At 41.1% G+C, this 21,617-nt stretch overlaps 1 protein-coding gene across 8 annotated transcripts in view; it reads left to right on the plus strand.

Moving 5' to 3' along the window:
• itsn1 (intersectin 1 (SH3 domain protein)) overlaps window positions 1-19,810 on the plus strand; it is a 36,477-nt gene extending 16,667 nt beyond the window's left edge. Inside the window, exons 17-33 of one of the 8 annotated variants that reach the window (XR_005637124.1) lie at window positions 313-452; window positions 2,300-2,383; window positions 7,028-7,164; window positions 7,339-7,625; window positions 8,787-8,947; window positions 9,312-9,326; window positions 10,102-10,346; window positions 10,651-10,825; window positions 11,547-11,633; window positions 11,842-11,990; window positions 12,515-12,594; window positions 12,672-12,844; window positions 12,961-13,006; window positions 13,160-13,270; window positions 14,901-15,036; window positions 15,955-16,149; window positions 19,419-19,810. Coding sequence is in view for 6 of the 8 variants with exons in the window: in XM_039783888.1 (XP_039639822.1) it covers window positions 313-452; window positions 2,300-2,383; window positions 7,028-7,164; window positions 7,339-7,625; window positions 8,787-8,947; window positions 9,312-9,326; window positions 10,102-10,346; window positions 10,651-10,825; window positions 11,547-11,633; window positions 11,842-11,990; window positions 12,515-12,594; window positions 12,672-12,844; window positions 12,961-13,006; window positions 13,160-13,281; window positions 14,901-15,036; window positions 15,955-16,149; window positions 19,419-19,420 (2,234 nt within the window). In the remaining 2 variants the exon portion in view is untranslated. Of the gene's footprint in view, window positions 1-312; window positions 453-2,299; window positions 2,384-7,027; window positions 7,165-7,338; window positions 7,626-8,786; window positions 8,948-9,311; window positions 9,327-10,101; window positions 10,347-10,650; window positions 10,826-11,546; window positions 11,634-11,841; window positions 11,991-12,514; window positions 12,595-12,671; window positions 12,845-12,960; window positions 13,007-13,159; window positions 13,282-14,900; window positions 15,037-15,954; window positions 16,150-19,418 lie in introns of all 8 variants that reach the window. The other 7 variants (XR_005637125.1, XM_039783888.1, XM_039783890.1 and 4 more) reach the window with 7 other exon arrangements.
• The last annotated feature ends 1,807 nt before the right edge of the window (window positions 19,811-21,617 follow it).

Below are 21,617 nucleotides of genomic sequence, written 5' to 3' on the forward strand. Positions count from 1 at the left end.
CAAGTTCCTTCCCGAGGCTATTTTGCAGAGGCACCGTTATTGCGATCGGTGCTTAGCGCCGCCCAAGACGATTGTGATTGGTTTAAAGAAATGCCGATAAACCAGAGCATGTTTTTTCTCCCATCCTGGAATGCTGTGTGGACTAGCCAGACCCTCCGCAGCAGCGCTGATGCGAGACTACTGGTTAACTGACTCTCTAGTTACCACAATGTACTGTAACTTGGTAGATTATATCACTAACTAATTCAATAAATCAAGTATGTCTGTGAATAATAAACCTAACTTGATCTGACGCTGCCTGTGTGTATTTAGGTGACAGTCTATCGTCCCTGCAAAAGGCTGTGGAGCAGAAGGAGACCAGCAGACAGCAGCTCAGAGAACAGCTGGATGCTGTGGAGAGAGAGACAAGGGCCAAACTGCTGGAAATAGACGCTTTCAACACCCAGCTGAAGGTAAGCAGCTTGTCAACTTTAACATTTATACATCACAAAAAGGCAAAGGTCAGGTCTATACTATTAAAATGTAAAGGCCAATACTTATTCAACTAACTAAATTATTGCCCTAATGAACCAAACGGTCAACAAACTAACGTGGCAGAGTACAGCTGGATGCTACTAGAGATCCATACAAGCTGTCATGGGTTTAAATAAAGAATGAGCAGGAAAAGACTTGAATTTTATGTACATTTAGAACAGCTATTCATGAAAGGAAAAAAACAACTTTAAACATGTGCCTACTCTTGATTTTTTAGCTCTCTTTTATTGTTTTTTATCCAAAGGAAAAATCAAACTCAAATTGAATCTGACCAAGCATTCATTGCAAGTTCACCCTTGGTATTTTCATAAAAGTGCGAAATAGTAACTTGTTTCTTCTAAGCCTTTTGCAAAAATGGACCCTTAAGTGAATGACACATTCCACTGTGTCATGTTTTTATCCTCTCTTAAAATCAATTGGAGGGCCTTGACTTACAAATGTTTGCAAATGGATAATAAAAGTACAGAAAAAACAATCTTCATCCAACACACTACAACATTGCCTCCGTTTGACGCACAGTTGCAGAATTGTTTCTATTTATTCATGTAACATAAGTATAAAGTAGTGACATGAGCTAATCAGTGTAATGATACTTATTTGCTCTTAAGTTTGATGCATTGTCATAGTGCTTTATTGATCAAATAAATAATTTTAACTAACCAGCCAATGGACTAGCTTGCTAACCCAGTAATTGTTTTGCTAAATAAAACGTGATCCATGTTCAAAACATTGGATCGGTGTTGTGACTTTAGTTTTCAATCGTGTCCTGTCCCGTTCCCTAAAACCCTATCCTCACAGTAGTTCAATATCATCCCAATGTTCACGTTTGCTGATGTGTTTTAATATTTGTATTTGACTACAGTATCTGTGTTATCTGTGTATTTATGTCGGTGTGTTACTATGTGTATTAATGTTGATTGCTGTGTTTTTGGAGAGAGCTAGCTGTGCACAGGAACACCGAGCGGTCGTCCCCCCCCTCCCCGTGTAGCTTTCACCAACAATTTAGTACTGAGTGGGAAAGATGGAGGGATTTTATTCCTTTTTAAGGGTTGGAGCACAGCAGTATGTTTATGTTTTCTAGAGCACCTTTTGTCCCCGTCCTTTCCCCAGAACGCTGAGCCAGGTCAGAGAGAGGAGAATTCAGTCCTGTGGTCTGTTCCAATGAGGAGAGAATGAGAAGCAAGAGGGGGAAGGGAGGGAAGCAGAGACAACCCAGACCACAATAAATAGATTTTCTAATAGCTAATCTAATGAAGTGGGTTCTGAGTCGTATTCAGTATAGTCAACATAACACAGTGATCAGAGAAAGGGGCCAAAGGCCTTTGAGCAACACGCAAAGACCAGTTTTGATCTAGAGTAAGTTGCAGTCATGTCTCAGTGGTGTGATTCTTTGCAAAAACAGAGCCATAGACCACTGGGGTGTGAACAATGTTTGACTTTACTGCCGTCCACCTTCCTTTCTACACCACTTCCTCTCCCCAAAATCTTCTCTTGTCACACCGCTGTGCCTCCTCTGTCCTTTATACCCACTGGGACTCTTCGTCTCCGATGCTCATCCTGCCTTTTTTTTCTGATTCTACTCGCTGTCCTCCTCCTCTGTGTTTCTTTCCTGCTTCTTCATCCTGTACTTCCTGACCTCTTACCTCCATTTTTTTTTCTTCCTATCATATTCTTTGTTTAATCCACATAATAAACCCTTCCTCATATATTTTCTGCTCCTTTATTTATCTCCCACACTGGCCTTTTGCTCCCTTGCCAATGCCAGTCTCTGTGTGAGTTCTATGCCAACCACTGTGCCAGGATAGAAGCCCTGCGACGCCAGCTTCACGAGGAACAGAGAGGGAGACAGGTAGAGCACACTGCCACTGCTGGACTGGGGTGGTACTGCAGCTGGGATATATATCTATATCTATATATATATATACTCTGTAATATCAGTGTAATATTAAATAATAAATCATTTGATGAGCACATTGCAGACCTGGACCTGCACAGTCTGCTTTGGCAGACTATTTGAGAAACAAGTAAAACATAGTACACCCTCTTCATCAGACAACTAACTTGCAAGCTTCACATATTTTAGTCACTTTAGAAGGCTTCGCATCTTTAACACTTCCAAACCAGACTTTTACAATGTCTGGTCTGTCTGGTTTGTGAAGACATTTCCTGTTTTAACATGTGTTGTGCACTATGATGCTCCCGCCATGCCACCTAGATGTATTTCAGCCAGTTGAAGCTTGACTTTTTGACTACTGAAAAGCACTCACATACTAATGACTACTGATTCTGGTGTGCTGTTTTTTCTAATCTCACAAGTCCGAGGCGGTAAAACCTCTGACTAAGAGGCACTCAATACACACAAATACAAAGCAAATAAATGCAAAACTCAGCATCTGTGACTCATTAAACAACAGGGAGGAAGGAAATATAAACGATCATGGAAAAGTACTTTTTTGTTTCTTTGTACTGCCTGAGATATTTATTTTCCCAAAATTAGTTTTTTTATCGTTACTTATTTTTTTACAGTTTTAACTAATTATCGTTGAGTAAATGTAAATGTGTCAGCCTCATTACTAACCTAAAAAACTAAACTGTTGTCTACTATTCAACGCAGATGGGTCAGTTAAAGAATCTGCTTAGGCTTCTTGCACACAGCACTTTATGATATGAAAACTGGGCTGTTGCCAACTTCAGCCGGTCTTTGTTACACTGGCTACACTTAACAGTTGTAAGAGCCTCTCCTTGCATGAGTCAAGGCCTTCTGTGCTCTCTCTTTTTTTTGTTTAATCTCCCTTCTGAGCGATAGCGCACTCATGTCACGGATTCACATATTTATTCAGGTAATCACATTTCCACATAAGAGGCATTCTGTTGGATATTTTATAGATGTTGAATTGACATGCAAAAAATCTAAGTACAGCTTAATGCACAAGACCAACATTTAACATTATCAGCATAACCTAACTGCTGTTGTGTCTGTGCTGTGTCTAATATTATAATTCATATATGACATTATATAAAATGGTATTAACAAAGAGAGAGTCCAATGTTGCCATCTAAGATTTATTTTGAATTACTTTCTACATGCAGAGAAACTACTGACAAATTACACCTGACTTGGTTCTTCATGGTTCATTAACTGTCTATGAGTGTGTGTCTGTGTCTATGGAGGGATTGATCGTGTGTGTGTGTGTGTGTGTGTGTCTGTGTGTGTGTGTGTGTATATATGTATATGTGTGTTTCAGTGCAAGGAGCAGGGACAGCTTCAGGAGTGTGTGTCAGCCGTCAGGGTGTGTCTGGCTCGGCTAGACTACGTTATAAAGGTCCACACAACAACCCAGCCTTACCTTGCCCCTCTCTCTTGCCCCTCTCTCTATCTTTCCCTTCTTTTCTTTCTTCCTTTCTTGTTCTTCTCCCCATGTCTCTAACCCCTTACTTTCATTTCTTTCTCAAATCACCTTCTCTTCGCTTCATCTTTTGTTCCTTTCCTCTGTTTTCTTCTGTCGTCTTCCTCTTCTACCCTCTCCCATTCCCTCTCTCCTCCCCTTGTCCACAAAATATTTTACCTTCTCTATCTTCATCCTCTTTAGCAACCCATCTTTTGGCTGCCAAGCTGGTGTTAGCTCACTACTTAGCCAGCTGGCTAACTATCCTCCCATAGTTAATGCTGTACGCAGTTGTCATGCTAAACTAGCATTCTTGCTAGGTTAGCAGGTGTACTAGATTAGGCAACTTTCTGCTGTTGCTATGCTAGGCTACTTTACTAGATTCCTACTGTACTGTAATGCTACTGCATGTATACTTACCAGATGATGTTTCAGCCAGACAAGTGGAAGCTAGTAGACATTTATGAGGCCAATATGCTGATGAACTAGTGTGTGTGTGTGTGTGTGTGTGTGTGTGTGTGTGTGTGTGTGTGTGTGTGTGTGTGTGTGTGTGTGTGTGTGTGTGTGTGTGTGTGTGTGTGTGTGTGTGTGTGTGTGTGTGTGTGTGTGTGTGTGGTCTCTTGTCCTCCACTTCCTGTTTCAGATGGATTTGGTGTTTCTCTTTTTTTTTTTTTTTTTTTTTTTTTTTTTTTTTTTCTCTTCTCTCTCTCTCTCTTTTTTTTTTTTTTTTTTTTTTTTTTTTTTTTTTTTTTCTCTCTCTCTCTCTCTAGAGTTGTAGTTTTACTCCTCCGTCAGTCTCTTCTTTCTGATTGGTTTGCTTGTTTCTGAAGGTTTCCTCACGTTGGATGTTTGGCTGAAACACGACAGCTGCATTGTGTTGTTATAGTAACAGAGTGTGTTCTAATGGCACAGCTGGTTGTCATGACTACACAGAACTGTCCACTGCATCCCCTGACCCCCTGTTTATACCTAACTCCTCCCACAAACGTACTGTGCCTCGAGCAAGCTCCGCCCTGCCGCCATGACTGGAGCCCTCTGTTTTAGGCTGGGCCAGAGCCAACCTCCAGTAGTGACAAGGCCCCTCTCAGTGACACCCCTCTCCCACTTTGAGTGAAGTTTTTGGCTGACATAAAAAAAAACTACTTTCAAAAATTTTATATATGATTTAATTTCCAACGATATCTGAACTTGACGATTTTCGGTTCACTTTATTCTGCTTAACATGCTAAAATGAATTTACAATCAAATCTGCTACCAATGCGATTGTCACATAAAACATTTTTCATTTTTTGTTTGCCAAATAGTTGCTGCGGTCATTGGGATGTTTGTCTAGTGTCCACACCAGCTTGAGCAGCTCAAGAGTCACACTGGGAGGAATTCACAGTCACAACCATGTTTTAGACCGAGAAACACAAACTACACAGAGAGAGAGAGAAAGAGAGAGAGAGAGAGAGAGAGAAAGAGAATGGGGATAAAAACGTAAATGGGGATACAGTTGGCTTTTATTGATCCATGTCACTCGTTGCCTCAAACTAAAGCTGCAAAGATTAATTGGTTAATCAATTAGTTGTCAACTATTAAGTTAATCGACATCTGTTTTGACAATCGATTAATCGTTCAGAGTCATTTTTATGAGAAAAAAAAAGAAGTAAAAGTTCTTATGTTTCCAGCTTCTTAAATGTGAATATTTTCTACTGAATATCTTTAAGTTGTGGACAAAACAAGACATTTGAGGACGTCATCTTGAACTTTGGAAAACACTGATCCACATTTTTCACCTTTTTCTGACATTTTATAGACCAAACAATCATTTAATCAAGAAAATAATCGACAATGAAAATGATTGTTAGTTGCAGCCCTACCTCAAAAATGTACCTCACAATCCAAAAGCGCAGCAGCCTTGCTACACCCCACCCAGCCGTAATGCCAGGAATTGCACACACAGCTAGCAGGTGTGTTGACCAACTGCAGGTGATGATATATTCTGTGGAACTGAAGCGGGATGGGTTTTATAGTTGCTTTCAAAGTATTATAGTGGCAACATGGTAATGGGAAAAATTAAGATTTTTTTTTTTTGATATTAATTTTTGTTAACTCAAATCCTTCCAGTGAAGCCAATCACCCAAATTCAATAAAGAAGTTTAAAACTGGCACCTCAACACAAAGAGGGCTGGATTAACCAGTTTGCTGTTAACTCATGACCTCTATATATCTATATATATATATATATATATATATATATATATATATATATATTATAATATATATAAAAAAAAAAATATATATATATATATATATATATATATATATATAACACCCTCTATCCTTAGACTCTCGGCTCGGATAAAGAAATACGTCCCGAGAAAACCTTTAACGAGGAAAAAAGGAACAAACTTTCAGAAGATTAACAGCAGAAATCCTCTTCTAGACTGGAAAGACATGCGTTGGATGTCGTATGTTGGGAGTTTACTGTGGATCTCTTGCACTAGTCAGTGCACTCCAGGGCAGATTTGGAGGATCTTAAGCAGCAGCTAGGAGTCCTCTTTCAACTTCAAAAGCAATGAGCTGCTCGCTAGCCTTGTCTTAAAGGGATACGCCACCGTTTGTTGAAATAGGGCTTATTGCAGTCTCCCCTAGCTGTAGATAGGTGGGCCAACGCAATTTTTGTGCATGCATTGTTTTAGTCCGGTGCAACACCTGCAGTGCCGCTGCTAGTTAGCTTAGCATGTTGTGAGTAAAAGTGAGCCAACAACAAAAACAACAACCTAATTACTTGCACTGAGACAAAAAATGCGTTGTACCACCTATCTACAGCCAGGGAAGACCGTGATAAGCCCTATTTCAACAAACGGTGGCGTATCCCTTTAAAAGTGTTCACATTCATTTAATTGCCATGGTTACCACAAAGGGACATTTCATCGCCTCAGTGACACATTTGAAGGGGCGGAGCTTGCCTTGATCACCTTACTAATACATACTGCTACTGCTGCTGCCGCTGTTGTTGTTGTTGTTGTCGTTTGTTGTCGATGGTAACCCGTAGCAGCCAGCCCTCTGATCCCACTTCCTCCTCACCGCTGTTCCTTCCTGTATCCAATAATGCCTTGCAGGAGCTGAGGGAAATCCACAGCCGGCAGCAGAGGCAGAGACAGAGGGAGCTGGAAGGAGACACACCCACACTGACACACACACACCCTCACTTACACACCCCGATCGAGAGGAAGTCTGCTGAACTACAGGACAGCAGGTAAGAATGAAATATGCTCGTGTTATATCCAGGATATTACAATAGAATAAACATTGTTATTTTTTATATTATACCGTGACATCTTTTTGTACGTACTTTATGATATAAAAATAAAGTTTTTTCTGGTTAATCATTTTATATGTCTCTCTCTCTCTCTCTCTCTCTCTCTATCAGGTTGTCATCGGAGGAAGCCGTGGCCTGGAGGGATGAAGCAGCCAGCTCCGCCCCCAGCGCTCCTAGCCCTCCCTCCATCTCTGTACCACATGCCTGGCTAAACAGAGTGACTCAGGAAGAGGAGGAGAGGAAGAGGAGAGGGGTGGAGGAGGAAGAGGAGGAGGAGGAGGGCCAGAAAGGGGCAGGATCAGCAGAAGAGAAGGAGGATGAGGGGAGAGGCAAGAAGGACATGCAGGAGAAACTGAGCAAGCTGTTCAGCCAGCCGGCCGACCCCTGGGCCTCAACAGGTGAGGAATGGGATTTAAGGCCCTGACACACCAACGCGATAATCGGGCGATAATCGGCCGTCGGACAGTCTGGCGAGGTCAGCGACTGGAGGCTGTTTGGTGTGTTCCGTGCCGTCGTCAGTCGGAGGAACCGTCAGCCTTCATTTGGGCTGATTTGACATGTTGAATCGGAAGGCGGGCAGTCGGACTCCAATGACTAATCTGATTGGTGGAGTGCTAACCAGGAAATGACAAGCGGGATGAGCCTGACGAACGGCTCTCAAAATCTGACGAAAATCTTTTAAACTGAACTTTGTCGATCTGAAATGAAGACAGATTCAGCAGCTGCACGGCCTATTTCTCGCTTAATATGTTTTCAGAAACACGTTTCGGTGAACTATTTTCGTAAAATTATGAGATCGTATTCCGAAAGAGCCGCCATTATGGTCGCCAGACCCACATGACGCGTTCGTCCAATCAGACTGCCTTTTCTGCCGAAGGTCGGCCGTCGGCTTGGTGTGTCAGAGCCTTTAGACTGCACAAGTGACAAAATGAGATCCAAATCAAAAGCAGGAATTGGTGTGGTGGTCAGCTGTGTTTAATGCCATTACATGGACCTAAATGCATGTACCTGAAGTGGCATCTTCATTTCAATTACATTTTAGTGTCAAATCATAACAGAAGTTATCTCAGGACACTTTACAGATTAGAGTAGTTCAAGACCAGACTATAATTTACAGAGACCCAACAATTCCTCCAAGAGGAATTGCGTTAGTGTGGCGGCGGCGAGGAAAAACTTCAATCCATAGTTTCTAGCCGAGTTTAAGCAGAATTAAGGACATTTAGGACACATTTAGAGGCAAGGATTAGATTTTAAAAGTAAAGCTCCACTACCGCTTCTGGGGGTAGTTGATTGGCATTGGCAGAAAAATCTGTAATCCATAAAGGAAGAAATCACCTCCATCACACTTTTTTCTAAATATGCTGAACTAACAGCATGGTGATCTCTCAGGAACAAGTAGCATTATGTCCTTTCTATTATGAACTATGACGTTTTGGACACAAATCCAAAAGCCTGCTTCACCAAAGAGTCTATATATGTTGTCTCAAGGTTTGACCAGCAGGAGACAGTAATCATAAATACTAGTTTAATTTATTTTTAGTTTCTCTGTTTGTTTTCAGTAGAGAAGGCTCCGGTACCCAGTCTGTTTGACCAGAAGGCACCAGTCACTAGCTTTGACCAGCATCAGCAGCCAGTGAAGGTGGTCTACTACAGGGCTCTATATCCATTTGATGCTCGCAGCCATGATGAGATTAGTATCGCTCCCGGAGATGTAATCATGGTATGTGGTACGCACACAACTTACATACACTTGAATCCTTGAGCCACACGGGAACACAGGAGGATAATGGTGCTCAAAACACATAAACAAAGGACTTACATACATGAAGTAGTATTTACTGTATGTATTTGTGTGTGTGTGTGTGTGTGTGTGTGTGTGTGTGTGTGTGTGTGTGTGTTGTGTGTGTGTGTGTGTGTTTGTGTGTGTTTTTGTGTTAAAGCTTCAGTTTGTATATGTGCTTCTTTTTTTTTTCTTTGGCTGAGTGTGTTTGTGTGGTTTGAATGTGTGTATGACCGTGTGTGTGTGTGTGTGCGGTGCGGTTTGTATTAACTCTTTCCTCTCTCCTCTGCTGTGCAAACTGAAGGTGAAGGGGGAATGGGTAAGTTCTTACCCCCGCCCAGTGTTGTGACTCCACCAATCACAAGCCAGCTTTCATTTGAACTCTTGCTGTCATTGGTTCATCTCATGCCATCTCAGTGTTCATTCATTTGCCAGTGGATGAATGTCTTTGGCTCTTTTTGTTTTAACCAAATCCCTCTAATCAGATCTATAAATGTTGTTATGCTTGATTTTTACGGTTAATATGAAGTTATGAATGCGCTTAACTGTGAGTGTGATGCTTTGCAATACTTCACTTACAAAAAAACCCACTTAAATACATAAAACATATTTTTTCTTACCATCAATGTCTCTCTAAATAAACTTGCCTTTTACAACAAAAAATAAGAAAGTAAATATATTTTTTAATTTGCAGTGAAGGGGACAGCCGCAGGTTTTAATATGAGGTTATTTATAGAAGTAGAATTATTTTTGAGTTAGACAGGTAATAAGTTCTTGTTCATTATAAGCACCTGGTTTTTATTATAGGAACAAAATCCTGAACACAACATTAATGGTTACAAATGTCATGTTATCAAGTTCGTATGTTATTTGTCATTTGTCTCACTTGGTCATCCACAACTTTGGTAATTCTACTTCCTGGAATTCATCACTGAACAACTGCTGCTGTTGTGGCCATTGTTGTTGTTTACACCACTGATCTCTTATACCATGAATCTAAACACACACACACACACATCTCACTTCATTAGTGTCGGTCTGTGTGTGCTGACATGCTTCAACGGCATCTTAATCCCACCCCTCTGCTCTCATAGGTGGATGAATCCCAAACAGGTGAACCCGGTTGGCTGGGAGGAGAGCTGAGGGGCCGTACCGGCTGGTTCCCAGCTAATTACGCTGAACGGATACCCGACAGTGAAGCACCAATCAGCCTGCGTGCTACAGCCTCAGCCACACCCCCGTCAGCCAAGCAGCCGTTATCCACGCCTCCCCCCGCACCTGGACAGACCTCCTCCTCCACGTCCTCCGCCAACAGTAACTGGGCTGACTTCAGCACCACGTAAGTCCTGCTGGGTGGCATTATTATAAGAGCCGATGTTGGCTTCAATGGTGCATCTAAGGACAGAATATTAGAAACTGACACCACTGGCAAAAGACTTGAACAAATTAATTAGAAAGAAAAACAAACAAATTAATTTATTCATTCGTGCTGTCCTATTGACTGGTTTATTAGCAGGTCCGTTACAAAGCTGCTATTTTGAGTCTTGCATAATGTCCGATGTCCAACCCATAATTTTCACCCACATGCTGTACCTGTAGTACCCCATCTAATGCAGGGGTCGTCTGCTTGCTTACATTCCCAGGTGGCCCACCAACACAGCCAGTCAGTCAGACAGCGAGGGATGGGACGCGTGGCCGACCTCTTCAACCAGTCAGAATCCTTCGCTCAGTGTTCCCTCAGCGCAGCTACGGCAACGCTCTGCCTTCACACCTGCTACCCTCAGGACGGGCTCCTCTCCTTCTCCTGTGCTGGGACAGGTAACGGAACTTGTAGTCCTGAATCTAAATTGGATGGATTTCTCTCAAACTGGGCCCTCAGATTGGGTTCAGATAGAAAATGAAATAGTCTTCCTCGCCAACAACCTTGGTCTTCATAAGATCCATCAGTTGCTGCTGTCTTTGTACACGAACATCTGAACTGATTTATGACTAGGGGTGTAAGAAAAAAATCGATACACTTGAGTAGCGCGATATTTTATTTTGCAATACTGTATCGATTTTCAAAAAGGCAATATCGATTTTTTTAAAATCATATAAAAAATATATATATATTCATGTAAGACAGTGGTTCACGTTTACTACTAGATGGCTATGCTGAGACACACCACTAGTGTCCTAGTCTAACAGTGCCTAGCAATGCCTGACTTTTTGCTAGAAGCTAACAACATAGCTATGGCTGAACTTTAGCATGTCAAAATTAGCACCTGTGAACCTGTCCCAAATCCCAAACTGGCAGTTTGATTTTCTGTGTACTGAATTGTTTACCTAAAGTAAACTTCTTTGACTTTTATGAACATCATGTCTTTTTTTTTAAATATTAGTTTTTCTAAAATATTACTTTTAAAAAATCCCAATATATCGCCTTATGCACAGTATCGAAATATATTGAATCGTGACCAATGTATCGTGATACGTATCGTATCGGCAAGTTCTTGCCAATACACAGCCCTACTTATGACTGTTGTTCACGGTTTGTCAGGGGGAGAAGGTCGAGGGTCTCCAGGCTCAGGCCTTGTATCCCTGGAGAGCGAAGAAGGACAACCACCTCAACTTCAACAAAAATGAGGTAGATGAGAATTCTCCCATACAGATTCTGTACAGTGCACTCTTTTGAGTTATTGACCCTTGTATTTTTTGTCAATCAATCTGCATCTTTCTTCTGTCTTAATTGGGCATTTGTGTGTTTTTATTGTAAACGTTTTGTGCGAGCCATATTTTCTGAGTGGGAACATTTGTTTAACTGAATAGAACTAATAGTATTCCTGTTAATGCAGATAATAACCGTGTTGGAGCAGCAGGACATGTGGTGGCTAGGTGAACTGCAGACCGGACAGAGAGGCTGGTTCCCCAAAAGTTACGTCAAGCTAATCTCCGCCACCATGACGCCTCCCCCTGGTCCCACAGCACGCAGCAAAAACACTAGGTGGGTTAAAATGTTGCACCGAGTCAGAACGCTGACAGGTTAGTGGCAGCACACAGGATCACGTTACTCCTGCTTCAGCCTCGCTAAACACTGGTTGGCTTTTGGATTTAGAACTTAGAACTCAGTTTTTGCTACATCTCGCATCATTTAATCCTTTTTAGCGGGAGTGCAGCTACAGATCCTTAGACAGAACCTTTTAGACTCCACACCAGAGATGATTGGACTGCAGCTATTCTGGTTGGCTGTAGGCTCTCTAGCACCTTGTCTGAGCAAAAATGTAATAATCTTAAATGGCTCACTTAAGAGTGAAAAATGCCCTTTTGAAGAGGTTGCATGAAGAGACTCATCATACCAAGGATGTTTTTTTTATATTAGTAGAACAGTACGTGCTTACAAATCGTTTTGAATGGCAACTTGGGCTTCATACAAAACTTCTGTGTGATTTAAACAAAATAAAAAATAATACTGTACATTTTTTTTATTTGATCTACAGTTTAAAGAATGTTTTTCTTCCTTGTGCCTAGTGAGTCTGGAGTATCAGAAAGCCCACCCAATGGAAAACGCCCCTCCCCTTCCCCAACAAAACCTTCCGAGTCTGGAGAAGGTAAGCACAAACGTGAATATACACCTTTTGAAAAGTCAGGTGAGTAATTGTCATTGACTCCACATGCATGTGTACAGAGTACGTGGCCATGTACACCTACGAGAGCAGTGAACAGGGGGACCTGAGTTTCCAGCAAGGAGACGTCGTCATGGTGACCAGGAAAGAAGGGGACTGGTGGACGGGCATGGTCGGGGGCAAGACTGGAGTCTTCCCTTCCAATTATGTCAAGCCACGAGACTCGGCCTCAGAGGTGAGATTTCCCTCAGTACGTAGGAGGACGGACCAGAACCATAGGTGTGTCTTTGAAGTTTTTACACCCAACAATGGAAATATTTGTAATGATTGTTATTTAAACGTTGTCTCCAGTCTTTCGGACCAGCAGGGAAGACGGGCAGCCTGGGAAAGAAACCAGGTGAGCTTTCAGTTACTCTGTAATATCGCTCTCTCCTTCTTTGCACTGTACTTGAAATATAAAGTCAATAGTTGTTTAGTTAATCAAAACCGATATCAACACTTAAATCACATATCTCCTCTTCTTCTTGTCGTCTGTCTCTCTGTCCATCAGAGATCGCTCAGGTGATCGCCCCCTACAGTGCTACCGGCGCAGAGCAGCTGACCTTAGCTCCAGGACAGCTCATCCTCATCAGAAAAAAGAACCCGGGGGGCTGGTGGGAGGGTGAGCTCCAGGTACACAAGCACACACTCTAATATACGCAAAGAAATGATCATCATGTTGACCTTGCATTAAAAGAAATAATAAGGTAGAGAAAAAGCAGATCCTTGAGGCCAGTAACCTTGTGCCTCTCACCTAATCCAGTTTAGTTATACTAAACATCAGTTGCAACATAATAATAATAATAATAATAATAATAATAATAATAAATTGAATTTATATAGCACTTTTCATAGACTCAAAGTCGCTTAGACTCAAAACATACTGTACCTACAAGCAGACTCCCAACTCTGTTGTCTTTTGAGAATATTCAGTTGTTCTTTAAATGAATCATTAAGTAAAATTCTAAGGTCCAATGGCATGAAAATTTCACTTTCTGAGGTTTTTTAACATTAATATGAGTTCCCCCAGCCTGCCTATGGTCCCCCAGTGGCTAGAAATGGTGATAGGTGTAAACCGAGCCCTGGGTATCCTGCTCTGCCTTTGGTCAAGGTCACACCCCCACCCTCCACCTTGCCCCACCCTCTCTCCTCCTCAATAGCTACAGACACAGAAATGGCACATCCTAAGGAAAGCTCATTGTGGGACTGGTTCTAGTGGCTGTAATTCTGCACCAAGGCTGAATTTCGGGAAAGAGACTTCAGATACAGTATTAGGGGACCACTAAGGTCTATATAAAAGAGACTTCAGATACAGTATTTGGGGACCACTAAGGTCTATAAAAGAGACTTCAGATACAGTATTAGGGGACCACTAAGGTCTATATAAAAGAGACTTCAGATACAGTATTAGGGGACCACTAAGGTCTATATAAAAGAGACTTCAGATACAGTATTAGGGGACCACTAAGGTCTATATAAAAGAGACTTCGGATAGAGTATTAGGGGACCACTAAGGTCTATATAAAAGAGACTTCAGATACAGTATTAGGGGACCACTAAGGTCTATATAAAAGAGACTTCAGATACAGTATTAGGGGACCACTAAGGTCTATATAAAAGAGACTTCAGATACAGTATTAGGGGGAACACTAAGGTCTATATAAAAGAGACTTCAGATACAGTTATTGGGGACCACTAAGGTCTATATAAAAGAGACTTCAGATACAGTATTAGGGGACCACTAAGGTCTATATAAAAGAGACTTCAGATACAGTTAGGGGACCACTAAGGCCTATATAAAAGAGACTTCAGATACAGTATTAGGGGAACACTAAGGTCTATATAAAAGAGACTTGTGATACAGTATTAGGGGACCACTAAGGCCTATATAAAAGAGACTTCAGATACAGTATTAGGGGACCACTAAGGTCTATATAAAAGAGACTTCTGATACAGTATTAGGGGAACACTAAGGTCTATATAAAAGAGACTTCAGATACAGTATTAGGGGACCACTAAGGCCTATATAAAAGAGACTTCTGATACAGTATTAGGGGACCACAAAGGTCTATATAAAAGCATCCAAAGAGCACCATGTCGTGGGACCTTTAATATTTAATAATTAAATTGTAGTTTGCTTTGGATTCTATGGCATGTACTTACCTCTGTATTGTATGTCATATTTACTTCTAGGAATCTAGACTCTGTTTGCAATTTATGACTAATAACACGCTGTGTTCTGATTGGTTCAGGCCCGGGGGAAGAAGCGCCAGATAGGTTGGTTTCCGGCCAACTATGTGAAGCTGCTCAGTCCCAGCACCAGCAAGACGACGCCCACAGAGCCCACCCCTCCAAAACTGGCTCCTGCCAGCACAGGTACTCATACAGGTACACTCACGAATAAATACACGTACTGTGCCTTTAAAGTCCTGCAGCTACAAGTTTGCACAATATGGTGGCGGAACTAAATGACTTACTGTATATTCAGTAATTACAATAATGCATATTCTATACCATCATTTGTGGGAAAGTAGTTTTTCAAGAAAGTCGTGGTCTATTATTAAAATCATTGCAAATATTTGGAATGTGTTGTCTTGAAGTCACTTCAGTGTTTCCCCTAACATTATATTAGAGGGGCAGCACAGAGTATATACAAAATACATGGAAATAAGATTAATTGGATCATAGTCACAGGAAGTATAGACATGTTACCTGTGTCCCTTATAAACTAAGAAATCCCACTAAATTTTGAAGGAAATTACTTTATTCTTTGATTTAGTATTGCTGGAAAAGAAACTGAAAAAGACTGATAACTTTCAGTAAGGACTACTCTGACTACAGACTCAAAATCAAGCAATTTTTCTGTATCAATTTGGTGAATTTCCAAAATTGATTTGCTTAGTGTTTATTTTACTTATTAGGTGTTATTTAATTCAAATAACAGCTAAATAACCCACATCCCAGACAGTTGATCTAGGGGAACACTGTACCTTTAGTCACTAAAATTGGTACGTTGAAATTGGTACATGAAAGTTGGCATAGAGTATTTTCTGGACCTAATGACATTTACATAGCCACCAATTTTGATTGAGGAAAAAAAAGATAAATGAACACAACTACAGGCTTTATAGGTGAATAGATGAGTTAATACATGTACACCATCTGTGTATGTGTCGCATGTGTAGATTAAAAGATATCTGGACGCTAGAAAAAGAAACGCATACTTTCATAATAAAAGAGGAAATAGTCTCTTTAACGGTCAAAAGTTTGACATCCTGTCCTTAATGTCTGTCTCTGGTCCTGAAGCTGTGTGTCAGGTGATCGGCATGTACGACTACGTGGCCCAGAACGACGACGAGCTGGCCTTCCTGAAGGGTCAGGTGATCACGGTGCTCAACAAAGACGACTGTGATTGGTGGAAAGGAGAGCTCAACGGGCGGGAGGGTCTGTTTCCCAGCAACTACGTCAAACTCACCACGGATACCGACCCAAGCACGCAGTGTGAGTACACGACACACACACACACACACGTAATCTCACGTGAACACACACACAATATACTAAAAATAACATACTGACATACTCTCAATGGGAATACAAAGTAGTGTAACACTTGCACACACACTCTCTCCCTCATCCCTCACATACACACACACACACACACACACACACACACACACACACACACACACACACACACCCCAGAGCCAGGTGTGGAGATGCTGTCCCTCTCTCAGTGTTTGACCCTGGATTGGTTTGACCTTTGACCCTTCACCTCGACACTCCTTTGGGCCTCTTTGATAACCTCCCAGTCATGCAACGCCTCTGGGTGGTGTTTGTGTGTGTTTGCATGGCGCGTATGTGCATGCATGTGTGTGTGTTTATTTGCCAAGCATCAGTGTAAAAGTGTTTCCCCTCTTCCCGCATGTGTCCTTTCAGCATGATCCACCATAGACTTAGAGTTTCTAGAGCTGGCAGTAAACCTGGACTGATGTCAGTGCTTTGACTAGCTGGGTGGATATTTTTAGCCCAACTCAGCCAAAATTATGAAAACACACTAATTATAAGCGGTGGAAGAAGTATTCACATCCTTTTATCTAAGTAAAAGTACTAATACCACACTGTAAAAAAAATACTCTGCTACAAGTAAAAGTCCTACATTAAAAATGTTACTTAAGTAAAAGTATCTAAGTATCATCAGGTAAATGTACTTAAAGTATTAAAAGGAAAAGTACTGAATGCAGAAAAAAAGCTCACATTTTAGAAACTGGAAACGATCAAAGCAGTTCTATCAATGAACTGAAAGTGTTTATTCGGCTAATCATTTCAGCTGTACTTATAGGCCTGTATATTGGGTAGTTTTCTTCATAATAAAACATTGTATTTTATAAACTACATGTGTTTTGTGTGCAAAAATCTTAATCTGTAAAGTAACTAGTAACTAAAGCTGTCAGATGAACGCAGTGGAGTAAAAAGTACAATATTTCTCTCTGAAATATAGCGGAGTAGAAGTAGAAAGTAGCATGAAAAGACTCAAGTTAAGTAAAAGTACTGTACCTGTCAAGTTTTTACTTAAGTACAGTACTTGTGTAAATGTACTTAGTTACATTCCACCACTGCTAATTATATAATTCTAATGCAGACACAGTAGGACATATGAGCACCTGATGAACAAGAGGTGTAATAATCCTCATTTATTAACTGTCATAGGAATCATTTCATGAAGAGAGGATCATGTTATTGTTTTAATAAACTAAACATTCACAGCTGATTGTAATAAAACGCTAACAACGAGAGAGTTTGAATAGTTCTTGTTTAACATGTATGAAAAGTTCAACGTAATGCATGACACTGAAACATATCCATCCCTACAGGGACAATATTCTCACAAATGTTGTGATGTTGATTTCAGCCATGTCACCCAGCCCTAACAAACCATCCCTGGTTGGATACGTTTAAAAAAAAAAAAATGATTCCATGTGATGGGAACATCATATAAATAGTGGAGAAGCAACGACACAGATTGGATTTCTTTTCCTTAATCAGCCATGGCTCACATTGGTGACCAATAATCAATCATTCATTACAGGCTTATAGAAAACACAACACATGTTTCTCCTTATTGGACGTTTTGGTTAAATAATTGGCTCCAACCCAAGTAATTTAGGTATTTCATAAATGGATTTCTTTAATTAAATAAAATGCTCCTGTTTTATAACACCAAAGCCATATAATGTAGAAAAACAAAATGGCCGATTCTTATATACAAATATAAACATATCTATGTCGTGTATACAAAGTCTGAGTACTGCAACATCATCTGTCGACATATGACATTTTGTGTTACATACAGTATGGCAACGAAGGAAAAGCCGCCACAGTAACTGGTTAGATGAAGAGCTGCATTCAGACTTTGTTCTAGTTGGTCTAAAGTAAAAACACTGGAACAATAAAAAGTAATTGAACTGTGTTGGTTGATATTAGCTGATCACAGTTATATCAGTATTTGCAGGAAACCATAAATCTCAGCACAGAAATGCCAAATACATGTTTGCCGTTTTTAAAAACAGTCTTGCCGTTCTATATTTATATAAGAGAGCTCTGACAAGTTTATTTTTTAAAGGTCCCATGGCATAAACATTTCACTTTATGGGATTTTTTTAACATTAATATGCGTAGCCCCAGCCTGCCTATGGTCCCCCAGTGGGTAGAAATGGTGATAGGTGTAAACCGAGCCCTGGGTATCCTGCTCTGCCTTTGAGAAAATGAAAGCTCAGATGGGCCAATCTGGAATCTTCTCCTTATGAGGTCATAAGGAGCAAGGTTACCTCCCCTTTCTCTGCTTTGCCCGCCCAGAGAATTTGGCCCGCCCATGAGAGAGAGACATCATGGCTTGAAAATAAGCAAAGCGGCAGTTGGTCAAGGCCGCCCCCCCTCCTCCTCAATAGCATTTAAAGCTACAGACACAGAAATGGCACGTCCTAAGGAAAGCTCATTGTGGGACTGGCTCTAGTGGCTGTAATTCTGCACCAAGGCTGAATTTCGGGAAAGAGACTTCAGATACAGTATTAGGGGACCACTAAGGTCTATATAAAATAGACTTCAGATACAGTATTAGGGGACCACTAAGGTCTATATAAAAGAGACTTCAGATACAGTATTAGGGGACCACTAAGGTCTATATAAAAGAGACTTCAGATACAGTATTAGGGGACCACTAAGGCCTATATAAAAGAGACTTCAGATACAGTATTAGGGGACCACTAAGGTCTATATAAAAGAGACTTCAGATACAGTATTAGGGGACCACCAAGGCCTATATAAAAGCATCCAAAAAGCAGCATGTCATGGGACCTTTAACTATAAAATGTCCTGTTCATACATATCTCAGCCTTTAAAACAAGTGTTTTTTACCAAAATGTTTGTTTCATATGTTGATGTAAAAAAAAAAAAGATAATTACATCGATTTTTAAACCCCCTAAATTTTAATATCTTATTAGCCTCACATATGGGACGTATACAGTCTGTCCATTACACATTCTTTAGTTAGTAAATACAACAGCTGTCTGCAGATAGAAGCTCCATCACACTGCTTGCTGCTGTTGTTGCTCGCTCTAGATCCTTTATTTCTATGCTAGGTTAGACCACACCTCCACACTCTCTGTCTTGCTGCACGCTCCACCCACCTAGCACCCGATTGGTTGTTGTTGTTGTTGTTGTTTTTGTTTAGTTGTTTTTGTTGATGTTGTTGTTGTCGTCCTCTCTCTAGGATCATATCATTACCCAGAACCCCCCTCTCCTCAAAGCCCTCAAAGAGACCCACTAGGCCACGCCCACTAGGCCACTCAACCAATGGGACAGCAGCAAGAGGTCATGGCGACTCTTCACCAATAGAAGCCAGAGAGAGAGAGAGAGAGAGAGACAGACAGACAGACAGACAGACAGACAGACAGACTGTAACGTTAAAACGCCCAGTGGTGGCGAGAACTCTGTCTATGCATGGCTCTGACTGGACTTGGCCAAACTCTGTTTATCTAAGGCTCTGGCTCCAAACAGCACTGTTCAACAGGAGGGAGCTCAATAGTCAGAACTCCTCTCCTCTCCAGCTTTGTTCTTCTCTTCTCCTCCTCCATCTTTTTTTTGTTGTTCTTCTTTTTTTTTTTTTTTTTGGGTGGGGGTTTTGTTTTAAAAAAAAAAAAAAAAAAAAAAAAAAAAACATTGAAGGAGAAAGCAAAAGAGGGGACAATGACTCTTTATTGAGCTCCTTTCTCCCAGATTGGACTAATGAACATGTTTTTGACTGGATCACAGTGACTGTATACACTCACACACACACACACACACACACACACACACACACACACACACACACACACACACACAAACACTCACACATTAACATATATATATTCATACACACAGCCCTATCTTAGCGTGGTACAGTGGATAGTGGGTCATTTTGTGGCTTAATGGGAGATTCTGTCATTAGAATCAGTAGCTCAGCTCATCCCGCTCCCTCCTGGTTTTTTTCTTAATTTCTATTTTTTGTTTTTGTTTTACCTTGCTCCCATTGGTTCAGCAGCTTTGTTCACCTGTCAATCAAAACCACTGGCTCTACCCCATGCCCTTACTAACCCCTCCCTTCCCACAGCTTCTCAGAAAGACCCACTATCTGCTGGAGGACAAGTCTCAATGTTAAAGTCTCCTCTCCTCACCTCACCTCTCTTCCCCTCTCCTCTCCTCAATGCCAAAGACTCCTCCCTCCTCTTCCCTTCTTCTTTCCCCCCTCCCCAACTCAAAAAGGAGATGAAGTAATGGAGGGGAGAGGAAATGAGGCAGTATTGAGACGCTTCCCAGAGCAGTGAGTGCTAAATTTCAATCCAGGATGCAGCTCCCTTCTGTGGTTTTTCCAGTTAATCTATTAGCTTGTCCTCTCTTTCTCTGCTAGGAAAGGAGGCAAGGAGGCATAGAAGGGAGCGAGCAGCTGGAATGGGAATCAGCCCGGTAGCTCAGGGCTAGAAATGGAAAGCCATGCTCTAACTGCTTAGCATTCTAGCTAACCAAATTACACGCACACACACAAATTGCAACATGGTACAGAGTTTGGAGTGTGCACGTGAAACAGTGTGAACCGCTACACACACACACACACACCTCTCGTTCACACTCAGACACAATGGTAATGTTTTTATCCGTTGTAGTTTAACATTTTGAATATGTATTAACTTTAACTGATCCGTTCCGTGTTCTGTTGTTATTTTTGTTTACACGTTTATTGTTTTGTCTGTTGCTATGGTGATGAGATGATGTCACACTGTTGAGGGCCAGGATGATGGACATGACACACAAGACAGATTTGGTACTAAATATGTAGGGGTGAAATGATTTGTCATAAAAAAAAAAAAAAATGCTCATGGCCGTCAGATCTTTGAATCATTCCAGTCAAAGGAATATTTCGGCAAATGCATTTATTTGCTCTCTTGATGAGAGAAAATCAATACCACTCTCATGTCTGTCTGTTAAGTATGAAGCTAGAGTCGGGGCTGATTGGCTTAGCATGAAACAACTAGCCTGGCTCCAAATCCACCTAAAAAACCTCTAAAGCCAGCTTCTGAACTACAACTTGTTTTTACATTTCTGTTTGTGGATGAAACGGATGAAACAAACAAAATCTGACTTGTTCAGTTGTGAGCATTTCAGGTGTTGGTTTGGTTTGATTATTTTGGAGCTCTTGAAAGAGCCAGGTGAGCTGTTTCGCCCTGCCTCCAGTTTTTATGCTATGCTAAGCTAGTCGGTTTCAGGCTCTAGCTCTATACATAACGCACATTGGTATTGCTCTTCTCATCTCACACTCGGTAAGAAAGCGATTAAGTATATTTCCCAAAAACTATTCCTTTGAATAGCTCAGCTGTTTTTAGTTGTGGCTCAATTTCCCAAACCAGTGTTATTTTTAAGTCATTTGAGCTTT

Source organism: Perca fluviatilis, chromosome 19 (assembly GCF_010015445.1).
Source record: "Perca fluviatilis chromosome 19, GENO_Pfluv_1.0, whole genome shotgun sequence".
Taxonomy (NCBI): Eukaryota; Metazoa; Chordata; class Actinopteri; order Perciformes; family Percidae; genus Perca; species Perca fluviatilis.